At 34.5% G+C, this 27,701-nt stretch overlaps 1 protein-coding gene across 3 annotated transcripts; it reads left to right on the forward strand.

Annotated features, from left to right (window-relative positions):
- Window positions 1-850: 850 nt before the first annotated feature.
- LOC106078934 (E3 ubiquitin-protein ligase Zswim2-like) lies at window positions 851-27,433 on the forward strand. Of its 3 annotated transcripts, none has more exons than XM_056045033.1 (14): window positions 851-1,035; window positions 1,808-1,968; window positions 2,103-2,220; window positions 2,335-2,560; window positions 3,214-3,465; window positions 3,901-3,985; window positions 4,149-4,276; window positions 4,911-5,082; window positions 5,842-5,936; window positions 6,197-6,226; window positions 10,400-10,648; window positions 11,832-12,079; window positions 24,224-24,315; window positions 26,652-27,433. In XM_056045033.1, the coding sequence occupies exons 2-14, from the start codon at window positions 1,819-1,821 to the stop codon at window positions 26,889-26,891; spliced, it is 2,085 nt and encodes a 694-aa protein (XP_055901008.1). In that variant the 5' UTR covers window positions 851-1,035; window positions 1,808-1,818; the 3' UTR covers window positions 26,892-27,433. The 3 variants fall into 3 exon arrangements, with proteins under 3 accessions (XP_055901008.1, XP_055901005.1, XP_055901014.1); XM_056045030.1 differs by having other exon boundaries at window positions 1,818-1,968; XM_056045039.1 differs by lacking the exon at window positions 6,197-6,226 and having other exon boundaries at window positions 1,818-1,968.
- Window positions 27,434-27,701: the final 268 nt, after the last annotated feature.

Below are 27,701 nucleotides of genomic sequence, written 5' to 3' on the forward strand. Positions count from 1 at the left end.
CAGCCAAATTTTCTTTGGACGATCCATTCTTCTTGCTCCCTCCACTGTACCTTGAGAGATGACATTTGACAATGAGTTTCAATGATATCCAAACAATATTGATTCTTTTAACGATTCGATATATATATATATATAGGCCTATATATATATATATATATATATATATATATATATATATATATATATATATATATATAGGCCTATATATATATATATATATATATATATATATATATATATATATATATATATATATATATCTGTTACGATTGAATTTTTATTCTATATTCTGTTCAGCTGTGAGTAGATCCAATGACCTATATAGGCTGTGAGTAGATCATAGGAAACTATATAGGCTGTGGGTAGATCCTAGGAACCTATATATTAGGCTGTGAGCAGATCCTAGAAACTTATATACCTAAGCTGTAAGTAGATCCTAGAAACCTACATAGGCTGTCAGTAGATCCTAGAAACTTATATAAGCTGTGAGTAGATCCTAGAAACCTATATAAGCTGTGAGTAGATCCTAGAAACCTATATAAGCTGTGAGTACATCCTAGAAACCTATATAAGCTGTGGAGTAGATACTAAAAACCTATATAAGCTGTGCAAACCTGAGATTGGTGAAGGTAGGAGTAAATCCTTCTAGAATTTTTCTCATATGTTCTATGTCAACGTGTACGGCCCGCACCAACCGCATCCCCCTTGTGATGCCACTCACTAGATCGATTTGTGTTCGTGAAAGAAGGTTGGTGAAAATCGTTAAAATCATTTCATTGTTTAAAAAAAAAAAGCGAAAAATTCATTTCAAATTCAACAACCGGAACTTCTTCCTTGGTGACATATAAACAACATGGCCGTCGACGTTGTCATACACTTACTGACTTAGTCACTTAGTCTTAGCAGATGATCTAGATCTAGAATCTAGATTGAATATGATTTATGGTTATGTAGATAGGCCTGTACATCTAGATCTAGGCCTATAATCTAGATATAACTTAAAATCTGATACATTTTACAACAAAGAAGAAAAGTGTAATTTTGAATTAATATTTAATAGAAATTATTATTTCGTTATTTTCGTTCAGAATTAAATCTATACTAGTCTATTATCTCTATAGTATACAATAGTTCTAGACCTAGATCTATTTTGATTTTCACTAGAATCTAGAAACTAGATTAATTCTAGATCATCATGATAGTTAAATTTATTAATTATTTAAATTAATATTTAATTAATAATAATAAATTATCTACTCACTGTTCAACTGCTATACTATTGACTTGTTAATGATTATGTAGTAGTTAGTAGCTTAGGATAGTTATAGTAGTAGTCATACATAGAACTTATTACTAGACTTATATAGTTTAAGTTACTAGCTAGATTCTAGTACTAGATCTAAATCTAGTTGTAGATCATGTAGAATAATGTTACTAAATGTATATCTAGATTATAGTAAATTAGACTAGATGTTGACTAAATTCTCTAATAGTATATAGTTTATTATTTGATTTTTTTCCCTAATTAAATAGTCATAGTCATATAGTCATTGATCTATATTATATAAAGATTGAAATCTAGATATATATATCTAGGCCTCCCTTATGCTAAATTCAAGGTGAAAAGTCTGACATAATATAGATCTATATGAGTTATATTATATATATGATTGGAAAATTTTCTTTGATAGCTAGATCTAGTGTGCCTTACAAACAAATTAAATTGAAAATGTCTTAAAATTATAATAAGTTTAAGTTTTATTAAAATCTATTATGATGTTTTGTACTTTTGTTTTTGTTCACCTAGATTTATAAAGTATGGCACGCAGTGTAGCCTGGAGAAGAACAGTGAGTGATGCTTGTTGTTGGCATCAGACTCAAGCTTTAGAGTCAACTCTTTACATTTTACGACAGACTGGACCAACAGGATTTCTGCTAAAAGAAGAAGGGGAGACTAAAAATGTCAAGGTAGTGTTTTTTTTCTTAAATCTACCAAAGATTTTAGTATTACGACATTATTACAATACTTAATAGTGTTAATACTGTTTATGAAATGCTAAAAAAAAGCATTTGTTCTAAAGGAAATATGTTTTGTTGTTCAGGTATTTCTTGGAGATCCACATTCTTGTACATGCTCAGTTTTTAGGAAAGAGAAGGATCTTTGCAAACATATTTGTTGGCTACTTCTTCGTAAATTCCGCTTGTCAGCCAATGATCCTTGTATGTACATAGAAAAAAATTGTCTTAAATGATGTGTAAAAATTATCTTTTAAATATTTAAGTTAACAGAACTGAAATAATGACTTAGCAGGCAATATTTTAAAATCTTTTTAGTGTCATGGCAGCTTGGTCTTGTTGAAAGAGAATTAAATGAAGTTCTTCAAGGGCGTAACACAGCAGCTCGACAGGTAGAAACAAAACAAAAACCAAATGATCACAAAGACGTTCAGACATCTGATGGAAGAGCCATTGTTGAACAAAGAGACATTGCTCCAGAAGATGTATGTCCCATTTGTCAAGAAGAACTTTTAGTCAAGAAACATCCAGTTACATTTTGCAAGTAAGTATAACTCATATATGTTGTTATGACATTAGGAAAGACACAAAAAAGCTAGCTTAGTCTAAATTATAAGCTAATAATCATGCTGTTGTACTGCATTTAAGTATAATAAAACTCCTTACTTTTTTAACAAATATAAATCTTACACAAATGTATACAATTTCCTTGAAAATGTCTTTAAACAAGGTACAACTCAGTAAAGCAAGATATGTCTCTGAGTCCAAAGGTTGAAGAAAAGTGCTGTAACAAAGCTATGCAAATCCATATGTGACACATATTCTGCAGCATCTAAGGCAGAAAAAGCATACATGATGCAACATACATTGTATTACTATTCATATCATGTCTATCTTTCAGTCCTATGCAACTCTTTCTTTTTAATGTTCACTATCCATCTTCAATTTGCTTGTCTCCAAGCTTTTCTCACATATTTTTACATCATTTCCTGAAAACACATAGGCCTATATACATACATATAAAATCATTTTTTTCATTATATTTCAAGATATTTTTTTATTCAGTGCTTTTTTTTATTTAAAAAAAGAAAAAAATATTTTTAATATGTTTGCAAAGCAGTTGTGTTATATCAAAAAGTCAATTATAGTTGCAAATATTTTGACATTCTTACAATTTTTGTCCTTTTGTCTGTGCAGATTTGGGTGTGGAAACAGCATCCATATAAAATGTATGCAAGTGTGGGCTGAGCATCAGCAGAAATCCTCTCAAGATGGAGTCATCAAATGTCCAATGTGTAGAGAAGACTTTGGACCTCTAGATTTATTGAAAACAGAAATGAGAAATGCAGGCTGCAGTAAACCACCAGCTCCAGGTCTTCGTTTGGACAGACATGTTGGAATAGCTTGTGGTCACTGTAACATGGCCCCTATAGAAGGAAAGTGTTACAGGTAAGTAGATATAGTATTGAAGGAATACTCCAACCTAAGTAGAAAAAGTCTTAACTATCTTACTTTTGCTTGTTATTAAAGTAACAACTTATTCATTTTTATATAAAAAATGTCAGTGAAATAGTTTTACTGAGATGTACCGAACAACAGCTTATGAACAAGTTTTTATTTCAATAAATAAAACAACACTTTATTTAGAAAAGAGATAAGATTCAATAACACAGTCAGGGGTAGTGACCAACTGTACAAATACAAATGATTAAAAATACTAACATGAATACACCATTTCAGTATTAACAACATATTTCAGATTTTGGTTTTACTTAAATTTACTTACCAGATATAGGCTGTCTTTGTATTTGTTAATGTATTCTAATAAATGCAAGATTGCAACTAACAATGACCATATATTCTATTTATTTTTTTTTCCTTTAGATGCTCAGTTTGTCCCACTTACTATATGTGCCAGAGATGTTTTAATTTACCAGTTCATACAAACCATGCATTTCAATTTAGACAAGTAAGTCACTGGAAATATATATAGATCTACCTTTTTTTTAATCAAGTAGCACTAGGATGCAACTAAGCCTTTCTTCTTGCTGTTTTGTTTTTCTGAACTAACCTTCAGAATTAAAATGTGCATAAAATATTTACTCATAAAACTTCTTGTCTTTGACTTCTAGAAATGTAATCAAAAATGGAAGTCAGCACTAAGAACTTTGGGTAGCAGTCTTCCACCTGCAATAGTAAATGATTTAGTTCACAGGGAGATAACTGAAAATGATTATGACATGCTTCTACAGCTAGAGAGGTATCACATTATAGCAAATAGTCAAACTAAAACCTTCAGCTAAGTTGAATAAGATGCTAAATGTTAAAATTTGTAATCTTTTCAAAAGCAAAGGAACATTAAACATGTTAAATTTATTTAAAAGAAATATTTGTAAATATATTGTTTATTTCGAACTGTAGTAGCTACAGTGTGAACCATAAAGATTGCAGAGCACTACTTGCTGCACTGTGGCTTTTATGTAATGTTATATGTTAAGTAAAGTCAGATCCAGACTATATATGTGGTTGTTTGTTGTTGTTGTTTTTTAATAAAGAGAGAGTATATACATCCACTCATGCACTTTCAGGCCACTTGTTCAGATTTGACTCTGAGAAAATAAATAAAATGATTCTATTAGGCACACAATTATTATCCACAATGTTTTTTTTATGGTTCTTATGTATGTGTTATTATTATTTTATTATGTATTTTATACTATAATAGAGAAGTCTTTTGCTTTATAATCATTCCTATTTTTATACATAAATAACCACTGTCCCTGCAGATAGTGAGAAAACAGACATGTTTTTAAGTAGGTTATAATTTTTCTAAGTAACTTTATTTTAGCAATCTTATCTCTTTATAAATATTTGCATATAATGTTATTAAACAGAAACAGTGAAAATACAGAACTGAGCAATTTAACTGAAGAGACTATACAAGCACTGCCTCTTGAAAAAGTAAGAGAAGGTGGCCCTCTCCTGGCTTTAGGTTCACAGTGTCGTGTTTGTCTTCGAGGTTTTTCCTTAGGGCAGTTAGTTCGCAGACTTCCATGTAAACACAAGGTAAATAATCATTATCTTTCTGTTTTACTACACTTTTACATTACCCAGAGGCTTGGTAGGCAAGTTGATTATAAAATGATTGTTTGGTAAAGTTACTTCACAAATTTGTTAGTTACTTAAATGTTTAGTTGACACTTGATTATCTCACAAACTCACTTATCTGACTCAAGGCGATGTTTATTTCTGCTGTACGTGCATGTTTTAATGTTGAAAGATTGTGTGTGTAAAAAGAAAGAAAAGACTATTACAGATTTCTTAAAGCACATGCTTTAATTTGTGTAATTAATTTATAATGTGGTACATATATTTTTAGAATGTAGGTAGGCTTAAATTGCAATTTAATGTTTTGGATTTATTTTTAGATCAATATATTTTTCTTTTTTTTCTTTTGTTTATTTTATACCCTTGAAAGTCTAAGAAAAAATCTTATTGCATTATAATTAAATGTACAATTTTCTTGACAAATACCTAAAGTTGTTTGAAGTATAGCTAACCTTTAGTATTCCGACATCTCAGTAATTTGGCACACACATACACACACACATCAGTCCCTAACTATCAAGAGTCAACTGTGATTCAGAAATTAGGTATGATTCCTTGTCTATATATTGGTTTTAAAGCTTTAGTAGAAAGGGAAGTAGCCTAATTTATATATTCCAAAAATAAACTTAAGTTGGATTAAGCTCATTAATAAGTTTGTTTTTACTTTTTGTTAAGCTTTGCTATAATTTGTATATAAGGATAACATCATTTTACCAGTTTCATAAAGATTGTATAGATTCTTGGTTACTTCACTCGCACCCTACTTGCCCCATTGATGGTCTGTCAGCTGCACCCATTGTTAATACTGAAAGGTAAGACCATTATATATATATATATATATATATATATATATATATATATATATATATATATATATATATATATTATACCTATTTAAAAATATTCATTATTCATTTTATCATCTAGGTGTTAAAGTTTGTTCTTAAGCCTTCACATTTTAAATTATGAAATTTAATACAGTAATAATTGTTATCATTTCAATAGGAAATTATGTATTCTTTTTAGCACATTTAGTATGTAAACTTTTTGTTCAATGTATCATATTAAACAGATTAAAACCTAGAGTGAAAAATTTAAAGAAGTGAGTAAAGTGACACCATTGGTTTGTGTGTTAATGTTTACATATATTTGTTTTAATTGTGTGTTAACTTGATTTTTATTCTGTTAAACATGTATATGAAAAACATAAAATTAAAAAAAAGATAAATTTAAAAAAAAAAACAAGATTACAAAGAGAGTTACACAAACTCAGAGGCAGCCCCCGTGGGAGATGGATCCCTGTCGGATCTGCATAATCCTTGGTCGACTAAGGATGGCATTGAGCAGGGTATGAAACCGAGACCGTAGAGATAATCAGTCCTGTGCGCTAACCGCACGACCAGGCATTGCTCCTTATCTAATGACAAACTGGTTACAAACTAATACCCTACTATTGATAATATACCTACACATTATGGGATGACAACTACCGGATATGTACAATATGTCAGAAGAGCGATTTTAGATAATCTTTTGGTATTGAGCATTTTCATTTAGGCCTAAATGGAACTAGAATGAGGATGTAAATCTACCTAAATTAAACTACTAATTTAGCACTCTCAATATCTATATTCTATATCTACTAGATCTAGATCTAAAATATATATTTGGGATAATGTAGATGTAATTTAGACAAGATTTATATTAAAAAAAAAAACACTAGATAATCAATTAATAGACTAATTGCAATATGAAATATTAAAATAGTGGATTAGTTTTAGTATTTTATAACATTGCAATATTGACATATTGACAATCTAGACTTTAGAAATAAAAATCTACACTTTAAGCCTTGAAATTAAAATTATAGATCTTGATCTAGTCTAAATCATGGCTGTGTGGTAGTGCCGTTTGCGCGCTGGACTGTCGTTTGAATTCATCAATGGTCCGAGGTTCAAACCATATATGCCCGCTCCCATCCCCCATCGTCCTACGGGAGGTTTGGACTACTACTCTGAAGGAACATCCGAAACATGTAAAACAACAAACATTCTAAACTAGACCAAGAAGTTCTAGATCTAGATTCTACAATGATTTTAATTAGAACTTAAATCTAAATCTAGTTTTAAAAATCTAACTCTAGTGTAAGAAAAAAAATCTAGATCTAGTGTGAAAAATCTAGCTCTAGTGTAAAAAACAAATCTAGATCTAGCAGTGTAAAAAATCTATATTAGATCTAAATCTAGCTATTATAAGTCTTTTTAAAATGCGAGTAACATTACGAGATTTAATAAACATTACTATACCGAGTTGTTTTAGCATATAAAGAATTTATTCCATATGACGTCAAAGGAAAAAAATCCACTACGTCACACGGCCTAGTTAGACTAAAAAATATCATCTATACGAGCAGCTTGTTGAGGGTTCATAGACATTGGTGCACCGAGTGAGTTCTTTTAGCATTTCATTTAAAGAATTAACTCCATATGACGTCAAAGGAAAAAAATTCCATTACGTCACACGTCCTAGTTAGACTAAAAAATGTCTTCTATACGAGCAGCTTCTTGAGGGTTCATAGACATTGGTGCACCGAGTGAGTTCTTTTAGCATTTCATTTAAAGAATTAACTCCATATGACGTCAAAGGAAAAAATTCCATTACGTCACATGTCCTAGTTAAACTAAAAAATGTCATCTATATGATCAGCTTCTCGAGGGATCATAGACATTGGTGCACCGAGTTTGTTCTTTTAGCATTTCATTTGATGGGCTAGTTAGACTTAATATATATATATATATAAAAGGATTAAAGACGCTTTTTTCTTGTTTTGTCTGTCAGTCTGTCTGTCTGTTATGTTAATAGTGAGAAAAAAAAAGACTAAAAGCTATTGAAAATCTGATTAAAATTTAATTTCCCTTCCGAAACATCGAATTAGTTTTAAGTTTCTATAATAGATTGTTCCGGATGTTTATATATTTATAGAGAGAGCAATAAGAATTCCAGATTAATCAAATGCTGTTAATTAAATTAGATGTACCATAGCCTTATGGAGATTTTTTCAAACCATACTTTGGTGTTAGGAAGTTGTTTTCCTTAAAAATTGGAGCATAATATTAACGATAATTAGATTTTCTAACGTTTTAGCTAGAAAGTTAAATGTGTAAGAGAGAAGTGCGATTTTACATAAATGGAGTTAAACTATTTTTCATAAAAAATCCGGAACAACCAATTTTCGTAAATGATAAAATTATTTGTTTTATGTATTAGAAGAGGGATTTCAAACATTTATTAGCGTTATTAGATTTTTCATATAAAAATCAGATCATTTTTGGCGAATATTTGTAAGAAAATTAAGGTAATGTATGTTGATTTCATTTTTGAAACAAAATCCGGAACATTATTTACCGATTAAACAACTTTTATTATGTTTCGGCAAGAAAATTAACTGTAAAATAAGTCTAAAAATTGATATTCAATAATCGTTTCTAGTAAATTACTTTCTTATTTTAAAATCCTGAATAACCTATTGTCGATATTTAAAAAAAATAAAATTATTTGACATAAATTTGTTTTAAATTAAAAATTGATATTGATAAATAAACTATAGTGATGTAGTGTCAAAAAATATAAGTGTAATATTAGTCAATTATGCGATTTCAAACAATCATTTGACATAATTTATTTTTTATAAAACAATATCCGGAACAACTTTATAGTTAATGAAATATAAATCAGTATAGATATTTTTATTTAGCATTTATATGCTATTTACATTAAAAACCGGAACAATATATTAAAGATCATGTGTTTCTTGCAACGTTTAAGCATGGAAATAAAATCTAATATAAGTTAGAAGAGCAAACAAATATTCATTGGCAGATATTTGTTTTTCACAAAACATCCGGACAATCTATTATAGATACTTTAAACTATTGCAATATTTCTGAATGAAAAATTAAAGGTTAAATCAGATTTACAACAGCCTCGCTAGTGTTATTTGTTAATCTAATCGTGATGGACAGACCGACCAACAGACAAAACGCACAAAAATAATCTTCTTTTATTCGGATGGGGGCACTAAACAAAAAATAAATAAAATCTGATTTTTTTTTTAAAGTTTAAGGAATTGGTTTAGCACCTAGTCATGTTGCAACGTTATGCTACTGCACGAAAGTCGCTGCATAAAAAGTCCATTTTAAAAAATGTGCGTGATATTTACATACAAAGTGCATTATTAGCCTTTATAAACAAACAGAAACACCTGTAACTAATATTGATATTTGTTGTAAACATTTCCTGTACATTTTATAAATATATTTGACTTAGTGATACTGAAAATACATGTAAATTGTCCATCTTTGTTAGCATATTGTAAAATTGCCTCCCTTACATTTACGTAATTGTTCTAGAATTGGTGTATTTTTATGAAAAAATCGCTTGCATAATTAATTTTATAAATTAAACGGTTTGCTTTTAGAAAACCAAAAGTAGCCATTGCACCTAAACTTTTTAAGCCGCATTTAATGATGAAATAATATTTTTCATTTCTCTTCTAGTTTTCGAGATCTGAGTGTGACAGACGGACAGACGGACCTTTTACACAAACCTAATAGCGGCTTTTTCTCCTTACGGGGGCCGCTAAAAAGGATTATATTTTTAATACATCCATACCATACTAATAGATAATGTATAAAAAAAATTGCTTTGGTTGTTTTTCAAACATTAATAAGCAAAAACTTAATTAATATCTTTTTTGGATGGGATAATCAAGTATTAGCTGTTTTCAACCATAAACATCTTGATAAATTATTTTGTAAGGTTTAAAATATTTTTTAAGTCTGATTATCTAAACAAAAAAAAATAGCTATTAAATATTTGTCATGAGTTACCACTTAAGCATTATTCCTCTTTTGATATATGTATTGTTTAATTAAATTATAAAATATTTATTTCTTTATAAAGTATTTTCCATATGTAGAAAAGATATTGCTTTATTCATTCATTGTTGGAAGTTTGACAGAGTAGCAAAAATGGCTAGCCATCAAGGTGATTTGAGTTTGAATCCTGACTTGAGCTGAATTGTGATGCTGTGCACCTAAAAGGAGCACATAAAGCTCCTCCCACATATCCCCTCCCGCCAATGCTCACAAAAGAGATTAGACCAAAGTGCACTAAGAATGCTATAGCATGAAACATTTCACCAAAACAAGAACACATTTTCTTTAAATAAGTACAAAATTAATTTTAAAAGCTTGTTTTTGTCTTTTTTCATTAGCGACATTCACATCTCAGAAAATAATTCTGAAGACATGCATGGTGTACTTTCCACTAACCAAACTGGACTAGTTCTAACAGCATTTGGTATTCCACTAGCTGCATCCAGAGTTTCTGAAACCTCTGCTAACAGTAGATTGAAGGTTCAAAGAAATAATGCTACGAAGTATCAACTCACTCCTTCACTTAATTCCAATGTACAGCTCCAGCTTTTAGGCCAACAATTTACATCTCCTAGCAGTTTAGTTGGGTAAGGTGTTCTTTATACAAAGCTTATATTAACTCACTCTGTCTGACTGTCTGGTAAAATGATTGTACATGTTTTTTCTCCAACTTCCCATTCTCAGATCAAGTGCACAATTTTTCATTGTACCTGACAAAACACGAAGCAATTAAAAAAAAAATTAACCAATCAGCTAATTAACTATTGGTAATTAGTTATTTTATTTGATATCAAAACAATCAAACCAAACAATCATTATATAATCAACTTGCCTGCCAAGCCTCTGGGTAATGTAAAAGTGTAGTAAAACAGAAAGCTAATGATTATTTACCTTGTGTTTACATGGAAGTCTGCGAACTAATTGCCCTAAGGAAAAACCTCAAAGACAAACACTACACTGTGAACCTAAAGCCAGGAGAGGTGTTTCAATGCTACTTAATGAGAGGTGTGAATGGGTTAATATGGGTTTAATCTCCTTTTGACATTTTTGCACATGTTTCTCCCACTTTCCATTCCTGGATCAAGTTTTAATTAAGCATAAATTATTCATAGTCAATAATATAAGAATCAATATAAAAAAAATTAACCAATCCGTTAATCATTTAGTACTAATTCATTAATTTTGTTTTATATACCAGAAAGGGAGCTTAACCCTGCCATCTTGAGATAAATGGCAGTAATTCACATATTTTTTCCCTTAAATAAGCTATGTTTTTTTTTTAAAGTATTCTCTTTCTTTTGCTTGTTTTTGATATTTAGTTTTATTTCAATAATGTTGAGTATTTTAAGTGGAAAAAAGGCTGAGAATTTAGTCATTTAGGAAATTAAGATTAATGATGGGCCTAAAGAATGACATGAAAATGTTGAGGGTTTCCCATATAAATATAGTTCATAAAACAAATTTCAGTGCAAAAATGTATACATGTTTAATGGGTTTTTATTCTAAAAAAATAAATCAAGACTTGATTTTTTTTGTGAAAAGTTTAATCTAGTCTCCTTCTATGAACAGTCATCTATCACCACAATGGTCCTTATTTTTAACCCTGCCTGCCACCATGGTTTGCTGTCCTGCAGGAGTTTTGGTCTAGGACGAAGTAATCTTTATTCCTGAAGGAATGTATGAAACTTGTAATGCAGCAAACAAACAATCATCACAAATAGTATCTTCAAAGAAAATATTCATTAACCCTTTTCACTCTGCCTTCCACAGCCACAACAGAAACAGTTTATTGAGGGAGACATCTACTTCCAATCAACAGAGAGTGACTGCCAAACACAAAACTAATTCTGAAGGTCTTAGAGAACAAGTTGGTTATTTTAATTCAGAAATCAACTTAAATGAACAGCTAACAGGACAACATTTAATTAACCTTCTCCAGAATCATTCAGCAGGAAGTACTTATAGAGTCTCAGAGCTTCGTAGACTTTCTGCTAGCTCTATGGCATCAGTTGAATCAGGTAGATATATTTTTAAGTCATTCTGATATCCACAAGATTCTTGTGTCTTGATGATCCCTCAAGCGAAGCAGGACGTTTTGGCGCCGCCGTTTTGGCGCGAAGGTCGTTTTGGCGCGAGCCGTTTTGGCGACGGGACGTTTTGGCGCGAAATACATTAAGTACGTTTATTGTATTATTTCTTTTAAAAGAATTATTAATATCTATGTTTTGCATGAGTGTTTGTGTTAAGACATATTTTTCACGTACTAAATGTAAATATGTGTTTGTTTTTCACATCATTTTCTTTAATAAACATTTTGGCTTGTGTATGTGTGCTTATTAAGAGGCGCACTTTTGTTTTCCAAAAAGTTTTTTAAGATATTACTTTAAAACTAAAAACAAAATGAAACGATGATAGACTAAAAATTGATGCAATTATTTGTTTACATTAACATTGGTTTGTTTAATGACTGTATGGTATCTCCAGCTATACATACCAAACACTTGCTAATAATAAGTAAAAATATAATACATGTACCATGTTTCTCAAAATACTTTAAGTTAAGTATACATAGACACCATGGTTATTTGCCTAAGTCGCTGGAATTCAAGGGTTCATTAAAAAAAGCTACGTGCTTATTAAATTATCGTCAAATGATATCTCGCGCCAAAACGTCCCGTCGCCAAAACGGCTCGCGCCAAAACGTCCCGTCGCCAAAACGGCGGCGCCAAAACGTCACGTACCGCCCTCAAGGATCTTTACTCCTCGTGTCTTGACTTACCCTGTTTATGTAAGGATCCTTTAATATTTAGGTACAATCAAACATATTGTCAAATAATTTTCAGTAGAAGAGCAAATCAAGCTTTTTCCAATCTGAGTACATTAAGTTTAGGTTGTGCCCTGTTGCTGAGTACATTAAGTTTAGGTTGTGCCCTGTTGCTGAGTACATTAAGTTTAGGTTGTGCCCTGTTGCTGAGTACATTTAGGTTAGGTTGTGCCCTTTTGCTGAGTACATTTAGGTTAGGTTGTGCCCTTTTGCTGAGTACATTTAGGTTAGGTTGTGCCCTATTGCTGAGTACATTTAGGTTAGGTTGTGCCCTTTTGCTGAGTACATTTAGGTTAGGTTGTGCCCTTTTGCTGAGTACATTTAGATTAGGTTGTGACCTATTGCTGAGTACATTTAGATTAGGTTGTGACCTATTGCTGAGTACACTTAGGTTAGGTTAAGTCCTATTGCTGAGTACATTTAGGTTAGGTTGTGCCCTATTGCTGAGTACATTTAGGTTAAGTTGTGCCCTATTGCTGAGTACAATAACCATGTTTACAGGGCTTATATTAACTCACTCTGTCTGTCTGTCTGGTTTGTACAATCTTGTCAGATCAAGATGAAATTTTACTCAATTATTTCTTTTGATTGACAACACAAAAATTTAGTATATATCATTAATGTCTGCTCTTAGTAACTATCACACAAGTACATGCGAGGGGGGATAGTATTGGCCAGTAGAATAATAAGCATATTTTTTGTAGTTAGGCTTTTTCTTCCAATTATACCACTTAAGAGTGAAATGGCTGCACTTTCTTCAACAATGCCAAGTTGACAGCCTTCAATATGGACTCATGCACTTCTTTCAAGATTGCTTTCTTTCCACCCCCGCATCGCTTCTAGAAATCAGATTGAAGTACATATATATATATATATATAAGCTCCTTTTTATTTGTTTTGTAAAGCTTTTGAAAACTGTGTAGCTAGTACAAAAAGTTCATATGTCGCCTACATAGTCACTATAATTACATTAGCAGTTGTTTTTTTTTCTTATTTCTTTTAGTACGAAACTAAAAGTGCTATGCTTTGTCCTCTAAGAAATGTCATCTTCTTATCACTGGGGAATAGTTACATTAAAATTGAAAACTTTGATTGCTTCACTGGCATTTGTGTCTGGTTGCTGTCTTTAGCATATCACTTTCTTATAGAAAGACAGAGTGAACATTAGAGGAAAGTGATAGAGAGGAGTGATAGAGAGGAGAGTGATAACGAGGAGAGTGATAAAGAGGAGAGTGATAAAGAGGAGAGGGATAAAGAGGAGAGTGATAAAGAGGAGAGTAATAGAGAGGAGAGTAATAGAGAGGAGAGTGATAAAGAGGAGAGTGATAGAGAGGAGAGTAATAGAGAGGAGAGTGATAAAACTGAGAGTTGTAGAGAGGAGAGTGATAGAGAGGAGAGTGATAAAACGGAAAGTGATAAAGAGTGATAGAAAGGGGAATGAAAGAGAAGAGAGGGAAAGAGAAGAGAGAGAGAAGAGAGTGATAAAGAGGAGAGTGATAGAGAGGAGAGTGATAGAGAGGAGAGTGATAAAACGGAGAGTGATAGAGAGGAGAGTGATAAAGAGGAGAGTAATAGAGAGGAGAATAATAGAGAGGAGAGTGATAGAGAGGAGAGTAATAGAGAGGAGAATAATAGAGAGGAGAGTGATAGAGAGTAGAGTAATAGAGAGGAGAGTGATAAAACGAAGAGTGATAGAGAGGGGAGTGATAAAACGGATAGTGATAAAGAGTCATAGAGAGGAGAGTGATAAAGAAGAGAGTGAAAGAGAGAAAAGAGAGATAGAGAGGAGAAAGATAGAGAGAAGAGTGATAGAAAGGGGAATGAAAGAGAAGAGAGGGAAAGAGAAGAGAGAGAGAAGAGAGTGATAAAGAGGAGAGTGGTAGAGAAGAAAGGATAACAAGACATATTAACAAGAGAGATTGACAAACGTAACAATTGATATAAATCAAAACTCATTGACTTTGAAAACTAAAGTTTATTCATAAATTCACATACATACACATATATGAGAACCGACACACACTAAAACACACCCTAATTGAAAATACGCATATACTTCAACATAAACCTGGAAAGTTAAAACATTCGAATTCTTGCACATGTACATATAGAAATGCTTTCTGAAGCACACAAATATTCATGCTTTTTTAAATTGAACTAAATTGTTGCGACCTAAAGACTATAGGCTCAATCTGTTGCGACCTAAAGACTATAGGCTCAATCTGTTGCGACCTAAAGACTCTAGGCTCAATCTGTTGCGACCTAAAGACTATAGGCTCAATCTGTTGCGACCTAAAGACTCTAGGCTCAATCTGTTGCGACCTAAAGACTCTAGGCTCAATCTGTTGCTATGGAAAACAGCGTTGAAAAGAGCAACACATTTATTTCTGGCGGAGAGAAAAACAAAACAAGAACATAAAAGGGCCTACATTGCCTAGTGTCACAACGTGTGTTGTGGTGCCGGGGATTTCACTTGAATTAAAATAGTTGAATAAATGACGATCTAGGATTCACAATAAAAGATTCTTTGTTAAAACACAACTCTGGAACTTTATTTAAATATAAAACGTAAGTACAGCTTATGTACAAGTTACAGATCAACAAGCACAAATAACATTACAAAGGCTTTAAATCAGAGCTCTTAGAAAACGCGACTGTCTACTAGGAAATTCTTTCATCGACTGGCGTTCTTTCTACTCTCGTCAATTCTCTGGCGCTAAAATGTCTTTATTTATTTTCAAATCAACCAATAGATTTGCAACATCGTAATTACCTATCGGGTAAAACCTGAGGCGCTGTCAAGGATCTAGATTTGTGGGGTAATTCCTGAGGCTCAGTCAAGGGTTTATATTTCTATTTACACACAAGCTTTTAAATGTGAAGTATACAAATAAATCTATAATGGCATCTGTGACATATTACCCCCCCCCCCCGCCTCCATTTAGCATTTGTATGGTAATAGAAATGCTCATATGTATTAAAAATATTTAAATATACACGAGATACCATACATGAAATTATAGAAAAATGGTTGAGGTAACATATGACAATGCTCTGAAAAATAAAGTCAACTTGGAGATAACGTTAAAAAAAAAATGTAAATGCAGTGTCAGGTATATGAGAACAAAATTATTGATGACTTAGAACACCTGTTTCACTATTCAAGTGGTTATGAAAATGAGACAATATCAAAAGTTGTACAAAGCATAATACTTGAATAAATTAAATCTTGAATTGAATGAGTTACTTCTCTTCATGGTGCTTCATGATAAAATTAAAATATGACAATACAAAACTGATATACTACACCTGTGGAAGAAAAATATATACACAATTATGTAAAGAATTAAATACATCTGGAAAGTGTGTCAGCGAAAACATTCTCACGTCCAGGAATTGTCTTGACCTCAAATTGGTAGTCTGTGAGTTGTAGACTCCAACGAGTTAAACGACTGTTCGCTAACTTCTTTGAGTTCAGAAATGCTAGTGGTGCATGATCAGTTAGGAGTGTGAAATGAGCACCTAGTAGATATCTGGAGAACTTGGCTATGGCCCATACAATGGCTAGACATTCACGTTCGATGGTTGAGTATCTGGTTTCAGCTGGTGACAACTTCCTGCTGATGAAAAATACTGGGTGCAAAGTCTCTTGGCATTTCTGTGAAGTGTCTTGGTATTTCTGCATTAGGCATGCACCTATAGCTGAAGATGAAGCATCTGTGGCGAGGTAAAATTGCTTCTCTTGAGAATTCAGCTTTAATGTTCTCAATAGTGGTATGTAACTTTGTAGACCATGGAATCTTCGTTGGCTGTCCTTTCTTAGTGAGTTCAATCAATGGAGCTATGAGTGCTGTGTAACCTGGTATGAAATGTCTGTAGAAATTACACAGACCCAAAATACTTCTCACTTGCTTTTTACTGGTGGGGACTTTGATGTCTAGTATGCGTTGAATAATGTTCTCTTGTGGTCTCAGCGAATTGTAGCTGACTCTATAACCCAGGAAGGATATTTCTGACATGGCTAGTTCTACCGTACTAGGCTATATGGTAAAACCATGTTGTTTCAGTATGCTGAAAACTTCTTGTAGTCCTTTGATATGTTTGTTCCATGTCTTATGGAATATGCAAATGTCATCTATATATGACACTGTGTCAGAGCGATTGCCTAGTATGCTGTGAATGGCTCTATTAAAGGTGCTGCTGGCGTTGACTAGACCAAATGGCATGAAGTTGAAATGGAATAGCCCATAAGCTGTGGTGAATGCCGTAAACTGTTTGCATTATTGTCTGACTGGTATTTGGTAATAACCTCTGGACAGGTCTATTTTGGTGAAGAACTTTGCCTCTGAAAATTTGGTCATAAGATCTTCAGGATTTGGCATAGGATATGAGTCGAGTTGGGTTATTTTATTCAACTGTATGAAGTCGACACACATTCTTGGAGTTGTCGTTTGCTTCCGTTTGACAAGAACTATTGGTGCGGCATATGGAGAGTTGGAATGTTCAATGATTCCTTGCTCTAATAGTTGGTTAATTTCTTGTTTAAGAAAGTCTCTGTAGTGTACTGGTAATGGGTAAGGTCTTGCTTTTGTAGGCTTGGAATCAGTAAGTATTATATTGTGTTCCGTAATTGACGTTTTGCCTGGAACATCTGTAAATATGTCTGAATTTTCTTTGAGAATGGTAGTCAGTTCTTTCTGCTTTTGCGGTGTCATTGAATTGAGTTTGATGTCTTGCCAAAATTCAGTTTGTTTGGTAGTTGTTTGTGGCATATTGATGTCGTCAAATTCAGACGTGTCATTTTCATCTTCTTCTGGTATGACTGCAAGACATGATATGGCTCTTTCATTTTGTTCTGGGCTTGTGGTACCTTCTGTTATTGTGTTATATTTTTGTAACATGTTGACGTGATAGATTTTCTTTTTGTTGTGTATGTCTATCTCATAGTCAACATCTGTTATCTTTCTGAGTACGGAGAATGGACCTTGCCATTTGATGAATAGTCTGTTGCTTTTGTCTGGTAGTAACAGACATACTTGATCTCCTGGTTCAAATTGTTTCAGTGTTCTGTTTCTATTGACTCTCATTCTGGTATTGGAGTTTGCTATGGCTGTGGCTTCATTTGCTTTTTCACATGCAGATATGACTATGTTTCTGGTATCTTGCACATGTTGAAACGCTGTCTTGGTTTTTGATGAGATTGAGTTTTGGCGAATAATAGCTTCTTTGAGGATTGCCATCGGTCCTCGTGGGTTGGCGCCATAAACCATCTCGAAAGGTGAGAATCCTGTGGTTTCTTGAGGACTTTCTCTGTATGCAAACAGAGCTGCTGGTAGCAATAAGTCCCAATTCTGCGGATTGTCGTGTGCTATTTTTGAAATGCACCTCTTCAAAGTACCGTTGAATCGTTCGCAAAGCCCGTTGCTTTGGGATGGTAGGGCGTTGTGAACTTCATCTTGATGTGGTACATGTTCATGAAGTCTTTGGTAATGTCAGCTGTGAACTGTGTGCCTCTGTCAGAGAGGATAACTTCTGGGAAACCAATTCTGGAAAATATCTCTGACAAAGCTCTGGTGATGTCAAGCGCTGTAATGTTGACTAGAGGTACTGCTTCTGTCCATCTTGTACATGTGTCAATCAATGTCAGGACATATCGATGGTTTCTTGCTGAAACTACTGGCATAGGACCAATCAAATCAACTGAGACTTTTTGGAATGGCTTGTCTGTCAATTCCATATCTTGAATTGGTGCCTGTGATTTGTTGTTCTTAGGTCCTTTGACTTGGCAAATATGACATGACTTCACGTATTTATTGACGTCTTTAATGATACTTGGCCAATAAAATTCTTTGAGGATTCTGGCTTTAGTTTTGACTACACCCATATGGCTGGCGTGTGGAATGTTATGCCCTGTTGCCAGTATTTCTTTCCTGTATTTCTGTGGCACTATTATTTGCTGAATGGTATTGTCTTTATGCATGGCATTCTTCACCAGGAGGCTATCTTGAAAATATGGTTTATTTGGTAGATTCAGCTGTTTGTTTGCTTGAGCCTTCTGATAAAGCATTTGCAATGTTGGATCTCGTTTCTGTTCTTCTTTGAAGTCATCATGTGTGAAATATGACTTGTCTTGATGGACTTCAGTTTGACCAGTTAGAGTTCTTGTATCATTGTTAGAGACTCTGGGCATGTAGTCTTGTTCAACAATGGACATTCGGGAATTGGAGGTGGACTTATGACCGGTAGGGATGGGCTTGATGTAACTGGGGGTGTCCATGTTGAATGTTCTTGATTGTTGCTGGCTACTGGACTAGTAACTGGTTCTGTTGCATTCTGCATAACTTGCGTAACTGAGGTAGCCATGTGATTATTTTGGCTAACTTGTTCAGGTGCCAAATGTTATTGTTGTCTGGACATGGATCTTGTCATTACTGCCAAACATTTTTGACCTTGCTCTATGGCATTTGTCCATTCAGTAAGTTCTTGAGGAGTGCATTCTTTAACTCCCTCTATGTTTCCAATGATTAGGTCCACTGGTAGATTGGGTGTTACTAATGCTTTTGTTTGACCACTGAACAATGGTGTAGTAACATAAATGATGGCTTCAGGTAACTTGCTGACAGTTCCGTTGAAGGCAGTGGCTTGGACGTGGTTGCCTGTGAAACGGTTTGCGTGTACGAAGTGTTCATGTACTAATGTGGACGTGCTTCCGGTGTCACGAAGAACTTCCACCTTCGTGTCTCCTACAAAGCCTGGATAAAATTTGAGACCATTGGACTTTGCAATGACTGTCATAGTTGAATGCTCATTGTAATAGCTTCTGTTATATGAGCTTCTGTTTGGCATATATTGTGGTCTGGAGTCCTGTGAATGACTTCTGTAGCGAGGTTTGTTATCTGGTTTATTATTTCCAGGTGCTTTGTTGAGATTGTATTGCTCTCTATTGCTGTATCTTTGAGTTGGTGATGTGGGTCTATCAAAATTTTGATTTTTGGAGACTGCCTGTTTTTTCCAACATTCATGAGTTTGGTGACCCTTTTTATGGCAATATGAACATTCTGTGGTTCTGCTGCGGCATTGAGACGTGAAATGCCCTAGTTTATGGCATTTGTTGCATTTGATTTTATCATTTGACTTACATCTTGCATTTTTGTCTTGAGCAAAGCAGACAAAATTTTCTTCAACAGATGGTTTGACTGCCTTGTTTGGATAGGCTGCTTTATATTGTCTGATGATCTTGGTTAATGTCTGGATATCAGTAGGATTTCTCTCTATAATGTAGGATTGAATATCTTCTGAGTGAGCATGGGTGATGTTGTCGATAATAATATGTTGACGAAGAGCTTGGTAACTTTCTTCTATTTTGGCCATGGATACCCATCTATCAAACCACATTGACATATTAGCTACAACAATTTGAGGATCATCATTTTGCTGTGGCCTTTCATTATAGAATTTCTTTCTATAGTTGGCTGAAGTTGCTCCGTATTGGCGCAGTAGAGCTTCCTTGATATCAGAGTAAGTGCTGCGTTCATTGATGGACAGTTGTGAGCAAATGTTGACAGCTTTGCCAGTCAATAGGGTGAGGAGTGAGCTCGACCAATGTGCTTCAGGTAGACCGGATGTTGTAGCTATTTCTTCAAATCTTATGAGATACAAGTCCATATTGTCAATGTTTTCGTTGAAAGCCGATATTTTGTTCATTAATCTGTATTTGTCAAACATATTTGAGTGACCTTGAGTTGGAATGCTTTCTTTATTTTCTTTATTTTGTTTTTCGAATTCCATTTTTTCTTTTTCATGTTGCCTTTGTTTTTCAGCTTCTTGCCTTTGTTTTTCAGATTCTTGCTCTTGATATTCTTTCTCTTCTTGGCGTTCTGCCCACAGGTCTGGCTTAGGAATTTGCTTCTCTTTTGCTAATTCCATCAATTCAAGGAGTCGTTGTGTTCTAGAATCGGAAGCCATATTTAATTTTTTTTTGTTAGTTTCTTGTATTGGAGCAAAATGTACAATATCTAGATTTTGGCTTTATCTCAGATATAATAATAATATAGTGACAAAGTTCTTGAAGCCTCAATTTGCTAATAATGCTTGACAGTAAAATTGTATTTCACTGGAGTCGTAAGCTTCGATATATAGATCTATTGAGCCGAGTACTTTTTTTTACTGGTTTAACAGTTGGTTAAATCTGGTCTTCTGTTTACTTTGTGCCAGACAAATGATTATTTACTGGTCTTCTTTATAATGACTATAATGCCAGTTATTTGCTTTACTGGTCTTTTATATTGCCAGTTATTTGCTTTACTGGTCTTTTTTATAATGCCAGTTATTATGTATATTGGTCTTATTCCTTTTGCCAATTACATATAATAATAGATTTCGTGAGTTAGACGTAACTCTAACGAAAATCTTTATAAAAGAATTATCGATAACCAACTGACCTGTTAAACACAGAAATTCTGTCCTCCGTTAAATAAGAATGAAGTTCCTTTGAAGAGTTTAGAAATTGGTCCTAGATCTTGAATAAATTTCGTTAGAAGTTGTCCATAAACTTGTATTAGTCGGAGTGCCAGATGTCACAACGTGTGTTGTGGTGCCGGGGATTTCACTTGAATTAAAATAGTTGAATAAATGACGATCTAGGATTCACAATAAAAGATTCTTTGTTAAAACACAACTCTGGAACTTTATTTAAATATAAAACGTAAGTACAGCTTATGTACAAGTTACAGATCAACAAGCACAAATAACATTACAAAGGCTTTAAATCAGAGCTCTTAGAAAACGCGACTGTCTACTAGGAAATTCTTTCATCGACTGGCGTTCTTTCTACTCTCGTCAATTCTCTGGCGCTAAAATGTCTTTATTTATTTTCAAATCAACCAATAGATTTGCAACATCGTAATTACCTCTCGGGTAAAACCTGAGGCGCTGTCAAGGATCTATATTTGTGGGGTAATTCCTGAGGCTCAGTCAAGGGTTTATATTTCTATTTACACACAAGCTTTTAAATGTGAAATATACAAATAAATCTATAATGGCATCTGTGACACCTAGAACTTAACTATCATTCACTAAGGAAGTAGTCCTAGATTTGTGGTCAAACAGAACATAGAGACAAACACATTAATGTCTCAGTCTGAACTTTTCCATTGTGTGCAAACTACGTAGAAGTAACAGCTTCACAGTCCCAACGTAATCATTACTGATGGTTGCGGCGGAATCACATCTTTCAACAATCAAATGTGTTTATCATGCCGGCTGCCGGTCTAGCACATAGGGATCTGCATGCAAACTGCTACCGCCCAAAGCCTCCAATAAAACGGTATAAGTCAAATAGAAAGCTTAAGGCTTCTCTTTTAGCGAGCTTTGTTCTGTCATTTGGAGGAGGGGCTTCTCTTTTAGCGAGCTTTGTTTTGTCATTTGGAGGAGGGGCTTCTCTTTTAGCGAGCTTTGTTCTGTCATTTGGAGGAGGGGCTTCTCTTTTAGCGAGCTTTGTTCTGTCATTTTGGAGGAGGGGCTTCTCTTTTAGCGAGCTTTGTTCTGTCATTTTGGAGGAGGGGCTTCTCTTTTAGCGAGCTTTGTTCTGTCATTTGGAGGAGGGGTTTCTCTTTTAGCGAGCTTTGTTCTGTCATTTGGAGGAGGGGGTTCTCTTTTAGCGAGCTTTGTTCTGTCATTTTGGAGGAGGGGCTTCTCTTTTAGCGAGCTTTGTTCTGTCATTTGGAGGAGGGGCTTCTCTTTTAGCGAGCTTTGTTCTGTCATTTGGAGGAGGGGCTTCTCTTTTAGCGAGCTTTGTTCTGTCATTTGGAGGAGGGGTTTCTCTTTTAGCGAGCTTTGTTCTGTCATTTGGAGGAGGGGCTTCTCTTTTAGCGAGCTTTGTTCTGTCATTTGGAGGAGGGGTTTCTCTTTTAGCGATCTTTGTTCTGTCATTTTGGAGGAGGGGCTTCTCTTTTAGCGAGCTTTGTTCTGTCATTTTGGAGGAGGGGCTTCTCTTTTAGCGAGCTTTGTTCTGTCATTTGGAGGAGGGGTTTCTCTTTTAGCGAGCTTTGTTCTGTCATTTGGAGGAGGGGTTTCTCTTTTAGCGAGCTTTGTTCTGTCATTTTGGAGGAGGGGCTTCTCTTTTAGCGAGCTTTGTTCTGTCATTTTGGAGGAGGGGCTTCTCTTTTAGCGAGCTTTGTTCTGTATTTTGGAGGAGGGGCTTCTCTTTTAGCGAGCTTTGTTCTGTCATTTTGGAGGAGGGGTTTCTCTTTTAGCAAGCTTTGTTCTGTATTTTGGAGGAGGGGCTTCTCTTTTAGCGAGCTTTGTTCTGTATTTTGGAGGAGGGGCTTCTCATATAAGATGAAGGCAAAAGAGACCTAGTCACTGGCTGACTTAGATGAGACTTTTCCACAGCCATCTCTCCAAAATTATGTTTTTACTGTTCCAAACCAATCAGATGCATTTTAGTTATTACGTATGCTCAACATCTCCATGAATACTGCATATCTGCAGCTCAGATAGTAGGAAAGTGCTTGGCGGTCCCGAGATCTTCCATAGTCCGCGCCTGGTCAAGTTACAATTTTATAATAAGCCAAACGAGAGGAGCTTACGATCTATGGGTAAAGGTGATGTAAAGATCATCTGTGTTTGTAGCCAGCACACTGACCAACCGTCTTTATTTTTCCCTATCCAATGCCTGCTACCCATTAGAGTTGGGTGGACTCAGGGGTGCCCCTAAATCCCGAAAGTCAGTAGCCATTGGGTAATTATTTCAATAATTCCTTTATACCCCATGCCAGAAGTATATAAGCCTCACTGGGTAATAAGTTAGATTTGCATATGTAAAGTAGCAATTATACATAAAACACTGAACCATAATCTTCAAATACAAAAACAAAATTTAATAAAATACTCAGAAAGACACAAAGATAAAGGCACATTCCTAGTCCCATATGCTAGGACAAATCTGTACAAATACTCCTTCTTTAGTAGTGCTATTAGGGCATGGAATGGGTTGCCTGAGCTAGCCAGGAAAACCAGTGACTTGGCAGAATTTAAGTCATTGGTTAATATGCATGACTGAATGCATGACGCGTTGGACGTAATCATCTCCTTTTTTGAAGTAACGTCTATAATGTATAAGATAAGAAGAAGATGTCAAATCGTAAAGTGTTTCTCTATTTTCATGGAAAGTGACTTTCGTTTATCTTGTAACTCGAACTACTCAACACTCTCTGGGCTTGTTTTGTTGGGTTTTTTTTTGTTTGGTTTTTTCTCATCATCTTCTCTTGTATATTTATAATTAACTGGAATATTAAGACAAAATATTTTGAAAACTACTACTTTTGTATTTTGACAGATACTAGAGAAGGCCGTGGTCAGTTGAGGTCACTGAAGAGACGACCTCGAAGTATTGAACGACAAGGACCTTCCATTCGGGATGTCAGGCGGGTAAGAAACATTTCCAACCAAATTGCCCCACGATAGTTTCATTCGACTCATTTGTTTAATATAGACGTTTTTGGTTGTCTTTTAGTTTTCTCTTAAATTAAACATTCTTAGACCCATGTACTTCAATGAGGGTTATTTGTCCTTGGCTATTTCTTTGTTAATTATTAATTCATTTTAAAACTGCTGTCGTATCACACAAGAACTAATATGATATTTAATTATAATGTCCTCTACTAGACACAAGTTGATAACACATGTCATCTTCCGGACTCATGTTGATAGAGCATTTTCTCTTCCAGGCACATGTTGATATGACATGTCCTCTTCTAGACACAATTTTGTTACTTTTCCTTTGACTTGTGTGACTGGATCGTACTCGACTAGTATAATTACACGTGAAATGTGGCATATCGAGTTTTCATGAGAATAAAACCATTTGTATAGCAAGCGTGGAATTGTATCAATGAGTTTGGATCAGTCGTGTCATTCAATTTGTTATAGATCTTGACTAACAATATGAAATCTGTGTGATTAGAAATATCTTTACCTTTTGTTTTGTTCAGCACAATTTCACGTTTTTAGCTTTCTCAGTGCGCTATGATTCTATCACTCGTCTGGACCATTTGGGAAAAAAGGGGGGGGGGGGAGTATCAAGGACTGCGTGAATGTTACTGTGATCGCTTTTTAAATGTATTTTTTCTTTAAAAAAGTTGTTCGACTTCTATTCACATTCGAGGGTTCAAGCCTCTTCAGGCAGGTACACTAACCACTGTGCCAACGAAGTGCTTATGAAAATAGTAGGTTTCCTAATTATCTGTCATTAGTTTCAATCTTTTAAGCGACGACCTAATTAACTAATTGTTTTGTTGTTGTTTTTTTATTCGTTCTTGTTTTCCGACGTATACGAAATAACTGCAAAAGTTTGAACTTGATCCGAAATTGGGTGTGGGAGAAATAACGAGGACACACTTTTGACCAGGCAGCCATTTAATCCTAAATTTTGTACACATCACCTATTGCTTGAAGTGTTCACAGTGCACAACGACACAAGGCCTGACATAGACAAAAAATCAAATCGGGCTATTCGGAGGCTGTTTAAATCTCACAAGTTGTTAGTTTGACTTGAAAATGTAGACAGACTTGGCTGTATAGGCTTTGTCTACAATCTACAGTTACACATTTCATTCCTATAGTTACGTCAACAAACAATAAAACACACACACAAAGCTTGACATCACAAAATGAAATTGAGTTTTAGGGCTATCACGGTTTTGAGAATGTAAAGGAAATATCGTATATCTAACATCCAGATCACTTACATAGACATCATTTTACTTTAGCCGATCTTACGCTACTTAACCTAGAGTCTCTAATCTCACACAAAGGTTAAATGACTGATTGTATCACTAGATCAAGCTTGAGGGCATTGATACGTCGTACAATATGAGACGTTTACACTCTCCCTCTCTCTCTCTCTTTCTCTCTCTCATCTCTCACTCTCTCTCTGTCTCTCTCACTCTCTCTCTCTTTCTCTCACACTCTTTCTATCTCTCTCTCATTCTCTCTCTCGCTATCTCTCTATCACTCTCTCTCTCTCTATCTCTCTCACTCTATCTCTCTCACTCTATCTCTCTCTCTCTCGCTATCTCTTTCTATTTCTCTCATTCTCTCTCTATCTCTCTCTCTCTCACTATCTCTCTCTCTCTCTCACTATCTCTCTTTCAATATCTCTCTCTGTCACTCTCTCTCTTTCACTCTCTCTCTCTCTCATTCTCTCTCTCTCTCTCTCTCTCTCTCTCTCTCTGTACTGGTATCTATTAAATATATCGCTGATATTCTAGCTTATTCTCCCATTTACTCATTGTGAGCTTCACTGGGAGTTTTCTTTTTTTGTCACTTACTATTTCTTCCTTTTATTCTATTTCTCTCTATTTTGCTTTCCCTATTTTCCTATTTCTTTCTTCTCTCTTTTTTTTTTCCCTCTCTCCCTCTCTCTGTCGAATGCCTGAGATGGTATCATTAAATGGTAATCAAGGGTTCTACTTACAAATGAATAGTTATATCTCTAGATACTTCTCCAGAGTTTCTGTGTACAACAGACTAAAGTCACTGGGTTCAGCTCCAGAGTTTCTGTGTACAACAGACTAAAGTCACTGGGTTCAGCTCCAGAGTTTCTATGTACAACAGACTAAAGTCACTGGGTTCAGCTCCAGAGTTTCTGTGTACAACAGACTAAAGTCACTGGGTTCAGCTCCAGAGTTTCTGTGTACAACCGACTAAAGTCACTGGGTTCAGCTCCAGTAGTTGAGTTCTTATGTGTTCCTGTCATCCTCCAGGTACAAGGTGAACTTTACTTGGGTAACAATCCGCTCCTGCAGCCCCCCATCACTGAGAACCTAGCTGTTCGCAAACCTCCTCTGCCTGACAAAACCAGGAGCCGCCTATTCAAACCAACTCTATGGAAGCGCCTCCCACCTCTGAACACAAGCCTGGCCCACGCTCAAGCAGACATGAAACTAGAAGGTAGCGCCTTGGACAATTCTTCAGTTGAACTCTCAGACATACATGAGGATTAAACGAATGTCAGCTAGATCTATTATGCTTAACGTCAGATAGCTAGATCTATTATGCTTAACATCAGATAGCTAGATCTATTATGCTTAACGTCAGATAGATATTATGCTTGCAGTGAATCTTAATGTAGAAATAGCTCGGAGGTATAATATTTATTATGTCAAGCTTGCAATGTTCTTTTGTTTTTTTAACAATAGAAACCTTTTCTTTTCATTAGAAGCTATTGCTGACATGGCATAAATAATGAGGTTATATTGTTTCACCAAGTTATGAAATGCTAAAGTCAAACATTTTAGTTCTGTCAAGGTCAGTGGAATCTTATTCTCGTCCAAATGTAATTCTTCATACGTGAAGTCTGTTATTTCAATTAGAACCCTAACAAACGACATCTCTTTGTTGTTGTTTTTTCTTTAATTTGTCTAGTGTGTGTGTGTGTGTAGGAGAATATGTATTGGTGTGTATATGTGCGGTAATTATTTAGTATCCATGTTTATTTTCATGTAAATTTCATTTTTATTATGCCATTAAAATGTTTCGCATCTCAGATTCGGTCTTCCTTATTATCAAATCATTACATAACTAGCACACTTTAAAACTATTTTACTTTTGTGCAGTTGGGAAACAATTTTTAACGCTTTTACTTTGAGAAATGTTTTTATAAGAGCTCTTATAAAGTTAGAATTCTTTAGACGTAGATTGGCAATACACTTGTAAGCGTTTGAAGTCGTTTAAGATGGCATTCATTTTATACAATTAATAAAACCAAGACTGTCCACGTGTACAACTCAACATATGGAAACATGATAAATAAA

Source organism: Biomphalaria glabrata, chromosome 1, assembly GCF_947242115.1.
Source record: "Biomphalaria glabrata chromosome 1, xgBioGlab47.1, whole genome shotgun sequence".
Classification (NCBI taxonomy): Eukaryota; Metazoa; Mollusca; class Gastropoda; family Planorbidae; genus Biomphalaria; species Biomphalaria glabrata.